Genomic DNA, 14,555 nt, shown 5'->3' with positions numbered 1-14,555 from the left:
CAAAGACTAATTTTAAATTGCTGTGAAAAGGTTTTTGTTCTGTTTTCTACAACTAAGTGATGACTTCGGCACTAAAATCTTGTTTCTGAGAGATGGAGAAACTGGGTGCAAATGGTTGGGACATTAGTCTTGGCCCTAAGAGGTTGACAAGAGATGCTTATACTTATCTAGGGCCTTTCTTTCCATTGCAGACTTAATCTTTCTGAGGGGTTTTTGCTTTCCTGACTGTGCATTGATTCTAACAGTTTGTTAGAAACCAATAGTACTTCTCAAACGCATCTTTCCTCTGACTGGCCTTTTTTTTCCTGCACTTGCATGATACATCCTGGCTTTACATTTGTCCTCCCTCTTTGTGGCATTGCTTTTGTTTAAACACCTTCATGTAATGCACACTCTCATTTTGAATGTATATATATTTAAATTCAGCCTTTAAAAGTATGCCTGCAGTGCTTATGTTTGCAATAAATCAAATACCATTTGATTATAAAGTATAGAGGTAGGTTCAAATCTAGGTCTTTGTCTTGCTTCTTTCCTTGTTTTTTAGTTTAGGCAGTGAGTCTTAATAAACACGTCAATTATTTAAGTTCTGTTTTATTCAACAGATTTGCAGAATTTGTCTAATGTGCAGAACATAAAGGTGGATACCTTGAAATGCAGATTGCAGTTCCCATCTCAACTGACTTCCAGTAACAAGGAATAATATTTATAGAAATAGACAGATCCATCAGGTCAACAGGTGGCTCTGTTGTGTACTTGAATCAATTTTGGGGTTTTTGACCATGGGATAATCTATTCAACACCTGTTCCTCTGATCCCTGATGTGATGTACCTTTCTCAGAGGGGAAAAAGGGTTCTAGTGTAGGAAGTAGTGGAGCTTGTTGACAGCCTTAAACTAGCTTGGAACAGGGAAGGGTAATGTGTAGAAGACAGAGAGCAAGAGGCTAGAGAGCAGCACTGTGGAAAGGGACCTGGTCAACGGCAAGTTGAATATGAATCAGCAGTGCACAAGGTCTGGAGGCGAAGCCTTATGGAGAGTGGCTGAGGGCAGTAGGTCTGTTCAGCCCGGAGGATTCTGAGGGGGGACCTCCTTGCAGTTACAGTTTACTCAGAGGGGAAGTGGGAGGAGCAGGTACTGATCTCTTCAGTGTTGTGACCAGTGACAGGACTTGAGGAAATGGCATGAAGCTGAGTTGGGGAATGCTTAAGTTGGATTGGAAAGGGTTTTTCACCCTTTGTGGGCTCTGGAACAGGCTTTTCAGGGAAGTGATCACAGCACCAAGCCTGACAGCTCCAGAAGCCTTTGGACAATGCTCTCAGGCACATGGTGTGACTCTTGGGGTGTCCTGTGCAGAGCTGGGAACTGCACTCAGTTGATGATGCTTGTAGATCCCTTCCAACTCAATGTGTTCTGTGACTCTAAGACTTATGAAGTCCATTTCTCAAACCTCAACTCTGATTCATTATTCACAGTTTATCTGCATTATTATCAGTTTATCTGCACAGTTTACTTGACAAATGCCTGTTTGGACTGTCCTTCCCTGTTTAGTTGATAAGCCATTACTAATTCTTTAAAAACACTATATCCATCTTTCCTGTCTTTTGTAGCCTTCCTTTAATTTTTTTTTTACCTGAAACAAAATTGTGAGTTCACACAATTTTTGTTCAGCTCTTGCAACAGAAATATTTTTCAGAAATTTATTTGGAATATTAAATGCTAGCTTTTAGTGTGCATGAATTACTCACTGCTTCTTATAGCCCATTTTTTTTCCCTAACAGATTTTCTCTAAATTTGGCTTTGTCTTGAAGATTGTCATGTTCCATAAGAACAATCAATTTCAAGCTCTGCTCCAATATGCTGATGCAATGCATGCATATTATGCCAAAATGGTAAGTATAATGTATTCAGCTAGATTTTGTTTGTTTGTTGGGGGGTTTTCCTTGCTAAGAGATGGGAAGCATTAGGAATATTTTGACTGTTAACTTTGTGATATCTCATCATTCTAACATTTTTGTTGCACATTAATAACTTTGACATCTCTCTTTATTTAAGAGGACTGCACTCTATCATCAACTGCAAACAAATCTATAGCATATACTCCAGGACATGCATGAGTCTGTCAAAATGAAAATCATTGATAATATTCTCTCTGTCATCTCGAGGCTGAAGAGGCCCAGCTCCCTTTTACTTTTATTTGTGAAAGAGATGCTCCAATTGCTTAATCATCTTTGTAAGTCTACACTGAACCCATTCCAAGAGCTCCATGTCTCTTTTGGGCTGAGGAGCCCACAGTTGAACACAGCAGTCCAAATGTAGCCTCACCAGTGCTAAGTAGAGGGACAGGATCACCTCCTTTGACCTGCTGGAAGTGTTCTTTATAATGCATCCTAGGATGCCATTGGCCTTCTTGGCCACAAGGAGAGATTGCTGGCTCACAGGCATCTTGTGGTCATGCACAAAGATACACATTCTTTGTAGAGCTGCTTTCCAGTACATCAGGCCCTAATCTATGCTTTGCATTTGCCTTGGCTGAATTTCAGCAGGTTCCTCTGTGCCCATCTCTCCAGGCTGCTGAGGTCCCTCTGAAGGGCTGCACAGCCCTCTGGGCTATCGGCCACTGCTCCCAGCTTTGTGTTGTCAGTGAAATTGCTGAGGAGGCCTCTGCCCTTCATCCAAGTCATCTTTAGTTCTCATATAAAGGGAGCAGGAGGTAACTAATAGTCAGTTGTGTAGAAAAGCTTTAGCAATCCTTTCACGACACATGTGATTCAAGTCCCGGAGAGGCAGACTGGAGACCTTTTTAGACCAATGATCAGGTCAGCAGATGGGTGCCTCTGTGTTGGCAGGGCGTCACCTACAACAATTATGCACCACTTCTGGGTGTTCTTGTGCACAGGATCTGTACACTCTGTTGTTTCAATTGAAGTCATGCCTAGGACTAGGACTTATATTGGAAAAGACCCTAAGGTCGTTGAGTCCAATTATAAACCGAATGGTGCCAATTTCACTTCTAAACCATGTCCTGAAGCACAACATCTGTACATTTTTAAATACCTCCAGGAATGGTGACTCCACCACTTGTCTGTTTTAATGCCTTTTGATGAAGAAATTTTTCATAATATCCAGTCTAAACTCCCCTTGCAGAACTTGAGCCCATTTTCTCTAGTCATGTCACTTGTTTCATGGGAGAAGAGACTGACTCCTGTCTTGCTACAGCTTCCTTTCATGCAGTCCTAGAGAGCAGTAAGGTCTCTCCTGAGCCTCATTTTCCTCTGGGCAGAAAACCCCAGCTCCCTCCAGCACTCCTTATGGTGCTTGTGCTTCAGATCCTACAGTAGAGTCCCTCGTGTAAGGGTCAGTTCATGCAGTTAAAATTTCCAAATTAGTGTTCCTATTACCATTTGATATTGTGTGTTGAATGGGAGAGAAGTAAGATTAGAGACATAAGAAGTCAAGTCATGCTTAAAGCTGTGTTTTGTCCAGGTGACACAAGGTGATATAATACTAACTAGCAGACTACACTAGAAGTTTAGGTAAGCATAGTTACAGCATAATTGCCTACTTGATGTTTAAAAAGAGGGTTTAATAGCAGAAGGTGAATTACTGTTTCAATTCAATTGCAAAGTGAAAACTTTATAATGGTGGAGTGGTTTGGATTGGAAGCAACCTTTAAAGGTCATCCAGTCCAATCCCCTGGAGTGAACAGGGTCACCTTCAACTATATCAGGTTGCTCAGAGCTCTGTCCAATGGGCATCAGAGTCCTCTCAGGGCAACCTGTGCCAATGTTTCGTTACACTCATTGTAAAAAACTTCTTCTTTATAGCTAATTCAAATCAGCCATCCCAGTTCAAAACCATTACCCCTTGTCCGATACCAACCAGCCCTACTAAGAATCTGTCCTGATCTTTCTTATAGACCGCCTTCAGTGGTCTGTAAGAAAGATCAGGACAGTCCTGAAAGGCTGCAATAATAATATAAACATGGCAGTGATGGCTGCCATGATGTGTTTTATCTCTGAAAATGTAATTATTTTTCTTCAGTCTCTGGATGGCCATTGTATCTACGCTGGCTGCTGCACTCTGCGTATTGATTTCTCCAAGTTAACTGACCTAACGGTGAAGTACAACAATGACAGAAGTAGAGATTTCACTCGCATTGACCTTCCTTTTGGTGATGGCCAGCGAACCATGGAGGCATCCTTATCTACTCCCTTTGGTAAGAGACCTTCACTTCTAGTGCTAAATACACATTGAGATCATAATTTTTATGTTGCATTTATGCTTTGGCTTCCTATCAGGTGCATAGAGGGGTACATTTGGCATACATTTTAATTTTCTACATCCAGTAAAATTCTTATGGAAAGCTTGAAGTTGAAGTCTTGGTAAATCAGTGTCTGAAACAATAATATGAGGAACACTAGTGGGCAAATTTTAAAGTGTTGTAAAAAAGCTACGAAATACTACGAAAAATGCTGTAAAATTGTATAATTCGCGCAGGTAATGTAGTAAATATTGTGTATCAGAATGGAAGTCATCACAAACTGACACTGCTGCCTAAAGCTGCTTGAAAATAAGTGTTTTAAGGGTATTAGCTCCTATTTGTTGATATTTTAGGATAATTGAGTGCTTCAAGAAACAAAACTGTAAGAAAATCCAAAATGCTATATTTATATACTTATCTTTTAAAATATAAAATTTAAGATATTTTCTTAAATTTTAGAAGTCATTTTGGCATAGAGAAGACCGTGTCTGCTTGAAGTGAAACTGGAGAAATGCTCACAACACAATTTGAGCCATTTTAGCTAATTTTCTCTCTCTCTAATAACAACTATTAGCAATAATACACAGCGAAGAACTGACTTAGCTGTTGAATAGGTATCTAAGTGCTGTCCAATTGACTATAACAGTAAAAAGTGGGGAGAATAATTCCCTATTTTCCTTTACTTTTCTGTGGCAACTAGGACAAATACTAGGTTTCGTTTGATTTTTTGGATAGTTGAGTTAGCTTAGATTAGAATAAGAAAGTGAGTTGCACTCGCTACTTTCTTGATTTTTGTCTTTACTGCTCCCCTTAAATGCAGGCCTTGGATCTTTAGGGAATGGACAAATGTCATTACAGGGTGGGGAGAGGAGGATGGTGGAATTTGCCATGCAGCATTATAGAAATGTGCTATTACAAGTTTAATATATTCTAATTAATTAGACTTGCACTATTTGAAATGTCAGTGGAAGGGAAAAGTACAATTAGAGTAGCTTATTTCTGCACTTGCTTTTAGAGCAGAAATAACGATGCTTTTGGAGAATAACACATGAACACCTCCCTATCTTCCTCCTCACTCTCCAAACTTCTCATTGCTAGGAGCCTTGTTTTCTTTTAAAACAAGAGTAAGAGTAAGAAGTGCTGGAATAGTCTGATGTCTGTACCAAAATTTGTCTGTGGTACATTCATAGTGAAGAAGCTGCACATTTATTTAAAAAAACAGTAAAAAATAGCTGTAAATGGGGAGAAGTTTGCTTCCTAGCTTTTCTGTCAGTGATGACAACATGCACATATTGTCATTGGCTTGTTCTGTGAAGCTTAGTTACAGAACATGAGGAAAAGATGTTCTAAGTCATGTGACTACCTTCACTATTTCCTATTACTAGTGGATGTAGTTTTGATGTAGAATTATAAGACAAAGCTGGTAACTGTCAGAATAATATATCTGTTTTTTTATTGTAGACTTGAAATTATCTTAATAGCAAAACTAAACTGTTCTTGAAACTTGTTTTTCTTCTTCTTTCTTTAATTTTCTTATGCTTTCTGTGGAAAAGATACTGCACTGTAAACAGATTTTGTGCATATTCTTCATTTAAAGAGTTCTTGCATCCAGTGAGCAGAAATACCTGCATTGGCTTGCTTAGAAAGCTAGGCTGAGAGCCATGAAGCAAATGAATTAAAGCCAAATAAACGCAACAAAGAATTCTAGATCTTTCTGCATTAGCTCAGTTCGACAATTTTTACATTCCAGATTTTGGTATCAAGGTGCAACATGCAGGTCTTATTTGGCAGAATAAAAGTTCCTGGTCTATTTATTTATTAATGTTTCCATTGCCATTCTTGGATTGTGAATAAGTGTTTCTTAACTATATTGCCAGAACTTGTCAGTATAATTTCAAAAATGTGTTTACTTGCTTTAGTGTCATAAAGGTGTTCCGTTTTTTGTATGAAAGATACTTTTTTGCCACAGATAAGAAGAGGTGTAATGTGATGCAGTATTCATGGATACTTGATCTGTGGTGTCTGTTACATTCCTTTATGTAATTCATAATAGGTACTTTTTTGTGTTATCCCCATTGATAATCATTTGTTAGTAGCTGTATTTTAGTCAGTAGTGTGGAGGTTTGAGTAGTAAAACAGACATATTACCAAGCTTGTAGAATGTTTTCTAATCATACATGCCCCATTTGAAAAAATTAAAATCTGGTGTGTCCTTATATATGAACGAATCCACAGCTCAAACTTGTATTTAAATGCTTAGAATACAGCTTTGTGAGCTACCCTGAGTAGCACTTGACTCCACATACTAATGTGGAAATAACTGAGCTATCTTTGATGCTAGAACTCTCCATACATTGCTATTCCAAATCTGGTTGTGCATGTGATTTCCAGGGGAACTATAAAAAACACTGGTTATATATGAAGTTACACAAACTGAGAAAATGCATCTCCTTAAAAAGCAAAATATATATGCTTTATGCATTTCAGCAGCTAGTAAAATTCAGAACCTCAGATTAATTGTAGAAGTTTGTATTGTTTTGCTTATACTGATCTTAGTGTTCAGGAGTTGTAGCTCATCATTGCAAAACACCTTTGACTGTATTTACTTGCAGAAAATTTCTAGAATACATGTTCATTGTGTGAATAGAAACCAATGAACACAGGCTTTAATGGATACTAGTCTCTGCTGTGCTTTCCTATTCAAACTTATCTAATTTACATTTTGCCCAGACTTCATTTTAGAGAGGAATGTTGAGGCTGACCAGAATATTTGCTTTCAAAAATGGCTGAAAATTGTCTTTGTGCAACATAGAATCTTGAATTTCAATGAGAGCTTTAACCCAAAAGTTTTATAAATATCTGGAATCACATATAAAGTCCAAATAGCAATACTGGTAGCTGATTCTGATTGCTGAAATCTCTTCTGTTTTCTAGAACTTTTTAAATCTGCTTTAAAAAATCTATCTGTTCTCTCTAGCTACCCAAAATACCATATTTCCATCATATACAGGGCCTCCTGGGTTTGCCCCAGCCTTGGGCTTTCCTCAGGGAGCAGGTAAGTTTGTTTTCTAAAAATGTGGTGTTTGTAGTTATGGATAGTGGCCTATCTGAATACATCCATTCAGAGCCATTTGTTTTAAAATATAGCAATCAGAACAAAGTATTAATTTGAGTAATTATAACTCTTTCTCATATATATACTCAGTAAAATAAGTTTCTATAATAAAAATCATATCCTGATGTAGTTTATCGTTCAATAGGCAAAGAATCTAAATGCCATGATAAAAATTACCTACAAGAGAAGAAATTAAGCATTTATTTTTTTTCTCAGAATCATAAAACTGCTATGATATTCAATGCAAAATGAGGGAAGTCTCTGCTTTTCTGGCTATCAAGAGATAAATACATAGTTTTTAGACTGTGATCTTTCCCTTTCTAGCACAGGATAAACTTATGTGCTGAATTATTTTTATTTCTTTCTTTGGGCTGCAATTTATTATCCCCTTTTATTTTGGTCTATTTGTATAGCTGAATGTTTCTTTTTTTCTATGAAAGGGAGGTGCTTCCTGCTTTATTGTTCAGATACTAGTAATAACTAAATTCCTTAAAATCATTTTTAAATTGGATATTGATGTTTTTGCCAAATATAACCTGCTTGTGTATTCTTCCTTACCCGCTTTGAGATGTCAAGTGATGCTATTTATACCTTTTCAGGTCCTTCTGTTCTGCCTGTTCCTGGAGCACTTGGTCCTTTCACAGTCACCACATCTGCAGCACCTGGACACATGACTATTCCTGGTATTCCAGGAAACTCCGTTTTACTAGTCAGCAACCTCAACCCTGAAGTAAGTTTGATTGGTGGAACTGATGTGTCACCTTGTACCAACTGCCATTATCCTTGAAAACTGACATTAGCTGAAGGAATAAGAAAAATTCTCTATGCTGACAATATAAAAAACAGGACACATCTATACTTGTTTTAGGTACCTAGCAATATTGGTGAGGTTTAAAAACTCCCATCATCAGTGAAAAGCTTTCTAACACAGTTTACTTTAGGAACCCTATGTTAGCAGTGTAGCTAGTAATTAGAGAGCAGCCGATAGTCAACTGTAAGAAATGTTTGAAGATGTAAACAATATACATATGATAATTTATTGATTTCTCTATGTGCTTTTTTATCTGTGAAGGCGGCAAAGGGTTTTTCCTTACATTGGTTAAAAAACAGGGAATTAAATAGAAAGGAGGAAACAGAAAAGGAAATAAAAGCATGCCAAATGCTTTTCTAAATATGTGTAGGATCTTTCTGGTTTTGCAACTTTTTTGAGATTGAAGTAAAAGAACCTGGGTACATTATGTTATTAACCCTTAAAATTAAATGTAGAATGATGTCAATAAGTACCGATGTTCACTTTTCATGGTACCACACAGATGTTTTTTCTTATGGTGGCAATAAAATTACCAAGGACAATTTGGAAAGTTATTTTTGTGGTGGAAATGACATAGGCTGGTCTATAATCTTCCTCATGTTATTTGAACACTAATCTGTTCTTAATTAGAAGCAATATACATCATCTTAAAATAAATTAAACAGGCTTTACCAGGGCCTGATTTAAAACACGATTCTTTTTGACTATTGATAAGCAGTCCTGTTGCAGCAATGTAAAATTCTTGTTGCACACACTCCATACATTTTCGTAACTGTAAAACTGTTAGGAGTTGTCAGCAAAATTGAAGTTCCCTTGGAATTCTGAGGTTTAAAAATCTGTTCACCAGTTTCTTTTAAGTAATTGCTGTGTTTCTGTTTTCGTACTAACAGCCAAATTCACAGTAAGCATCCAAAACCCAGATGTACACAGGGCTGTAAGACAAGTCACTTTTTCTTTAATTTTACAATATATCAGTGAGTTTCTGATGATGGCTGCAGATGTGCTTTCTGCAGCTGACTATTTATTTTCTAAATCTAAAAGGAGAGTGCCTCTTAAAAATAAGCATATATAAAGCATAGGTCAGAGCTCTTTTTAGGACATTGATGCTTTACTTAGTACGAATCATAGCTAAGAATTAATGTAGAACTTAGTGCTGTAAAGCATGATACAATAGCAATGTATTAAAACTACTTCTTAAAAGGATAAAAATAAGAATGTACTACAGCATTAATTATTGGAAATTTATTTCTTGGCAGTTCTGTAGCACTTGTTCTTCAGTATTTGTTGTCTGACCCCTGTTACTCCTTTTCCTTTGTATAGAAAATCTGGTTGGCCTTATTTCAGTTCATATTTCTCTCCTGTTGCAGAATTTCAGTGTGCATTTTAATTTTCCTTCATGACTTTCAAATTATCTGGTTTTGTCTTCCATTCTTCTCCCCCCTCCTTCTTTTTAAGTAGAAATATTTCAGTCTCATTTGAATAAGAAATTTCTATTTAAAAACAGAAATCTCCATCCTGAATTTAAATATTTGAGTCAGAAGAATAAATTCTATATGAATTTAAATATTTGGGCCAGAAGAAAAAACTCTTGATGAATTTAAATTTTACATTGATAGCAATTGTTCTCTACCACTAAATGCTGAAGATAAATAGGTATGGCCTTGTGCTTAAGCTGCAATATCTTCTTTTTTGGATAATTTAGTATGTTTGGTACACATTTAAGAAGTTGAGTTGAGAAGGAATAGGGCTAGAGAGTGTGAGTAGTGCATTTGATATGCAGGTATTTTTAGAACTCATTACTGGCAAAACCTTTGCCTCAGCAGAAAAATTTTGGCTGCATTAGATGGCAAATTTTCTTCTTTAGTACTTGGCATACAAGATTTGTAATGAGAATCGCTGAAGAGAAATTTCTTTGAATATTTACCTTTCTATTAACAGCTTCTAATTGAATACAATTTAAATACCTCTTTCTATATGCTTAATACATAACCAGTTAAATTCTCTGTGTCTCCCTTTAGAATGTCATGGCCATGTAGGGGGATGGGGAAAAAATTTAAGACAAAGCAACACATTTTGAAGCAACTAGGTTTAGTTTTGTTGTTATTGTCTGTTGTTTACAAAATACAAAGAGTTCTTTAATGCTTTATTTGTAATTTAACCAATGTCTTTCATTATTTTCATCGAATGAGCGGGGAGCTTAGAAAGGATAAGATCAAATAATGAAGCTACTTAAAATATTAATAGCTTCTGCAGCATGATAGAATGAGTCTTGAGTGATGAAAATGCATGAGCTAAAGTGTTTGCTTGTTTACATATTCTACATGTGCATAGCAAATGTGTATTAACAAGAATGCCATACACTGATTATTTCAAGGAATAGCTTTTGGAGAGACAGGTTTATGTATTATTATGCAGCATCTCTTCCATTCTTTTTGTTTACCATGCACTTATATAATAGATGTCTTCATTTGTATGGCTTTAGAAATAATGTACTCATTTTATCATTTAAACAGGCCATCACACCTTATGGACTATTCATCCTGTTTGGTAAGATATGTCAAATATACCTTGACAAACCACAGCAGGGCTAGTGGTTCTTTTTTTTTTATCTGACCCATGCTGGTTAATTCAAACTCCATTGCTCTGTGCACATCCAGGAAATGCACTGGTTTTAAAATGGCAGTAAATAGAGTCATTACATAAAACCCACATATACCAAAATGGCAAAACAGTGCCAGAAAAATTTTGGTGTGTAGTCCAATTTGTTTACTACAGAAAATGGGAAAGCAAAATAAGATGTAAAAACAGAGGTTGCATCAGAGGAAATGCTGTACAGAATTGGTTCATACATTAGTTGCAGGGGACATTGTTGGTTAGACTAATATTTTAATATGCCTCAGTTAAGAGGACTTTGACAACTATTGCACTATTTAAAAACTGAACATAAACATGAAATAGTGTGACTGGGATCTGGGGAATTTCCCTCCACTTACGAGCCCCGGAATATAATAAACTTTAAAACTCTCCTTATACTAATATTTTAACCAACCTGTTTAATGAGGTATTATTCTTTGTAACACCAATGTTAGTCAAAAGAAACAGACTCGGCCTTGTGCTTTAGTTAGTAGTGCTCTGAAAAAAATTTCCTTTCTGGATTTCCACAGGTGTGTATGGTGACGTGCATCGTGTCAAAATCATGTTTAAGAAAAGAGGAATTGCTTTGGTTCAGATGGCAGATGCAACCCAAGCTCAATTAGGTATTGATTTTTAAGGCAGAGTTATGCTTCAAGCTAACATTAATTTAATATAAAGGAGGAATTTTACGTCTGTCAGTGACAAGCATAAACAAATAAAATTCATCATTGTGCTGCATTACTACATGCAAACTTTGATAATACTCTTAGTGGTTGGGAAAAAAATAGCCCTATGACTCTCAATATATTAAATAATAGAACTAAAACAAACAACTCTCCTGTCATTTATTTTAATAAGACATTGTATTGTTTTCTTGTAATTAATCTTATATCTACCTATTTAAGAATGATCAACTTATCTGTATTGAAAGGCCGTTTGCATTTTTTTTGTATTTCAACTGGAGATTATATTATATCCTTATACTTTTTAAAAATGTAATGTGACATAGCCCACCTGGTAGATGTGGAAGTTGCAGTTTTAATTTAGAATGTGAAATCTGACACTAAGTAGAAAACAGCATTCAAAGAATTGTCTTTTCTTCCACTCCATTAATGCCTGTTCAAATTACATTTCCACTTGTTAGCTATCAACTACTTGAATGGACAGAGGCTTTATGGAAGGGTCATGCATGCTACTTTTTCAAAATATCAGACAATTCAACTTCCTCGTAAGGGACAAGAGGACAAAGGTCTGACAAAGGACTATAGCAATAGCCCTTTACATCGCTTTAAGAATCCCTGCTCTAAGAATTTCCAAAATATCTTTCCTCCATCTGCAACCTTGCATCTCTCCAACATCCCGTGAGTATCTGCATGTGACATCTTCTTGGAAAGATATTTCTTAGGTGGTGTTGTGAAGTTAAAAAGTCTAACATAAGTTTTGGTTTTCTTTCCTTGGCCTTTTACAATTCATTCTGCTGTGGGTCGTTCTGGTATGTTATTAGCAATATGTGAATCCTTTAACTGTCCCATTTTTATCATTAGCAAAGAGGATAACTGAAGGAATTATCTTCTTTGAGTTTTGATCAATTTATATTTTCTTTTCATATATTTTTTATGCTTTTGGTTTTTGACATATTAAATCATGTGTCACAAATTTTCACAAAGGTTAAAGACTTGTTTTTTGAGGTAATGTAGATGACATCAAATTCATCCTGAACATTGTTAATGAACATAGATACAGTGTTTAATAATTGTCCTGGTTCAGGGCAAATTTGGGAGAGACCCCCCAGAGAGGCTCCTCTAGGAAAGCCGATTCAATCGGCCCCTTCTCCCAACTGGTCTGGGAGAAAATACCTCCTTGGAGAAAAGTGGAAAAAAATCTGTTTATTAAACAATAAAACCTAAACAATATTAATCAGTAAAACCCCTTGCTGGTCCAAAGAGATGACAAACTGAGAAGGTCCCTCCCCAGGTTGCAGCTCAGCTCGCTCAGTCTCTGGTCAGGCCCTTGGGCGCTGGAAGTGCTGCGGCCCAGGCCCGGCCCGGTGGGCCCCAGGTGTGAGCTGCGGGTGCTCTGCTGGGTGTTCAGTCCAGAGCAGGTTTAAACAGCTCCAGAGAAAAGGGAAAAAACACAGCCCAGGGAACTTCTTTGCCTCAGTTTGCTAAACTCACTAAAAGCAAAGGAGAGCTCTGTCTTGCTGTCTGTCCATCCGCAGACAACACAGTCCAGGAGCAGGAATGTGGAGGAGTGAGTGCAGTGTCTGAAAACAAACTGCTGCTTCTTCTCTCCCCCATTCACTCTCTGGAACAAGTCTTAAAGGTGCAAAACTTATTATTCAGCTTAAACAGAACAAGACAATTGGGGATGAAAGCATCATATAGTCAACCTAGGACAATAATTCTAACACTTTTTAAAGAACAGTTTCTACAGAATTCAGATCTCTTACATAGAGGGCATGTGAGAAAGTAAAAAGTGAGAAAGAATTTAGTGTGCTCTTTAAGACTGAAATAGTCTTTTTTTGTCTAGAATATTATGAGTAGTGTGTGGACTAACAGACAAACATAGGTTTTACAGGCTTCTCTTGTTTGGCAGCTGTGCAGGGAAGAAAAAAGGAAACTATGGAATTTTGCCACAGTACGAAAATAAATTATAAGACACTTTGAAAACAGCTTTTTGAGTAAAATGAAAATATTTCAAAATTGAATATATGTGATGTGCACTTGCACAAATTGCAAGATGAAATGTGTTCCTTAAGATTTTTAGGAGATTTTTATGCAATCTGAATTTTACTGACAAAGAAACAGGATTGGATGAAAGACAATAGAGTGTCTAAAATATTTTTGTAGCACAATGTGATACTAAACTATAGAGTAAATGCAAGTGTTTTGAGCTGAAGTGTTAAATTGATGGAGGTACATTTAAACAGCAAAAACTAGTTTAGAAGCCAAAATTGAGATCTGGATGTTATTTCAGAACTCTGTACTCTTCTACAAGTTGAGGGGAGTTTGTTTTTGTTTTGTTTGTTTTTTGTTGTTTTCAATTAGGCCCTCTGTTACTGTTGATGATTTGAAGAACCTTTTTACAAGTAAAGGATCTACTGTGAAAGGCTTCAAATTTTTCCAGTAAGTTCTCTTGCAAAATTGCTAAGCAAGCTTTCATCCTAGAAAATAGCTAATTGCTTTTTTGTGACTTTATATGTGTATACAACTACAGGCAAAATTCTGTGTACGTATAGGTATAGTCAAAAGTGGTAGATCTATCACGATTTTTATGATACTTTGTCTTAAAATTTTAAATGGAATACTGGGTTGGCATAACTAAACTGAAAATGTGCAGCCGTTTGACAAACTCCATGTATGTTCAAAGTAAAACAAGTTCAAGGACAGTAAATGCTCACTTCTTGAAAAAAACACAAGCTTTGTGTAAAATGCCATATAAAAATGACGGTGATGACAATGTATCTACATTAATTAAGGTTAGTTGGCAGCATTATTTTAGCACAATCATGCTTGCTAGAATAATCCCATATACATAGACAATGCAAGTATTTCTTAGGGGTCTTCAAGCCTTATTTTGACCTAGCTTTTTGAAGTCTGGTGTAATGAAAGAATGACATGACTTTAAGCCATAGATTCACAGAATTTATGTATTTTTTTTTCTCTTTTCATTTTGGCAGATGCATAAATAGCTCTGATTCTTTTGCTGTACAACTGTGTGTAATATAGCTGAGAAA

At 36.4% G+C, this 14,555-nt stretch overlaps 1 protein-coding gene across 3 annotated transcripts in view; it reads left to right on the top strand.

Annotated features, from left to right (window-relative positions):
- The window catches only part of PTBP3 (polypyrimidine tract binding protein 3), a 54,301-nt gene that overhangs the window by 23,393 nt on the left and 16,353 nt on the right, over positions 1-14,555 (top strand). For 2 of the 3 annotated variants that reach the window (XM_074532197.1, XM_074532198.1), the window contains exons 7-14: positions 1,777-1,887; positions 4,040-4,214; positions 7,237-7,314; positions 7,974-8,104; positions 10,699-10,732; positions 11,350-11,442; positions 11,964-12,180; positions 13,867-13,944. In XM_074532197.1, the coding sequence (XP_074388298.1) occupies positions 1,777-1,887; positions 4,040-4,214; positions 7,237-7,314; positions 7,974-8,104; positions 10,699-10,732; positions 11,350-11,442; positions 11,964-12,180; positions 13,867-13,944 (917 nt within the window). The remainder of the gene's footprint in view (positions 1-1,776; positions 1,888-4,039; positions 4,215-7,236; positions 7,315-7,973; positions 8,105-10,698; positions 10,733-11,349; positions 11,443-11,963; positions 12,181-13,866; positions 13,945-14,555) is intronic. The other variant, XM_074532199.1, reaches the window with a different exon arrangement.

The sequence above is a fragment of the Zonotrichia albicollis genome, chromosome Z (assembly GCF_047830755.1).
Source record: "Zonotrichia albicollis isolate bZonAlb1 chromosome Z, bZonAlb1.hap1, whole genome shotgun sequence".
NCBI classification, from domain to species: Eukaryota; Metazoa; Chordata; class Aves; order Passeriformes; family Passerellidae; genus Zonotrichia; species Zonotrichia albicollis.
This window is presented reverse-complemented; position numbering and strand designations above follow the sequence as displayed.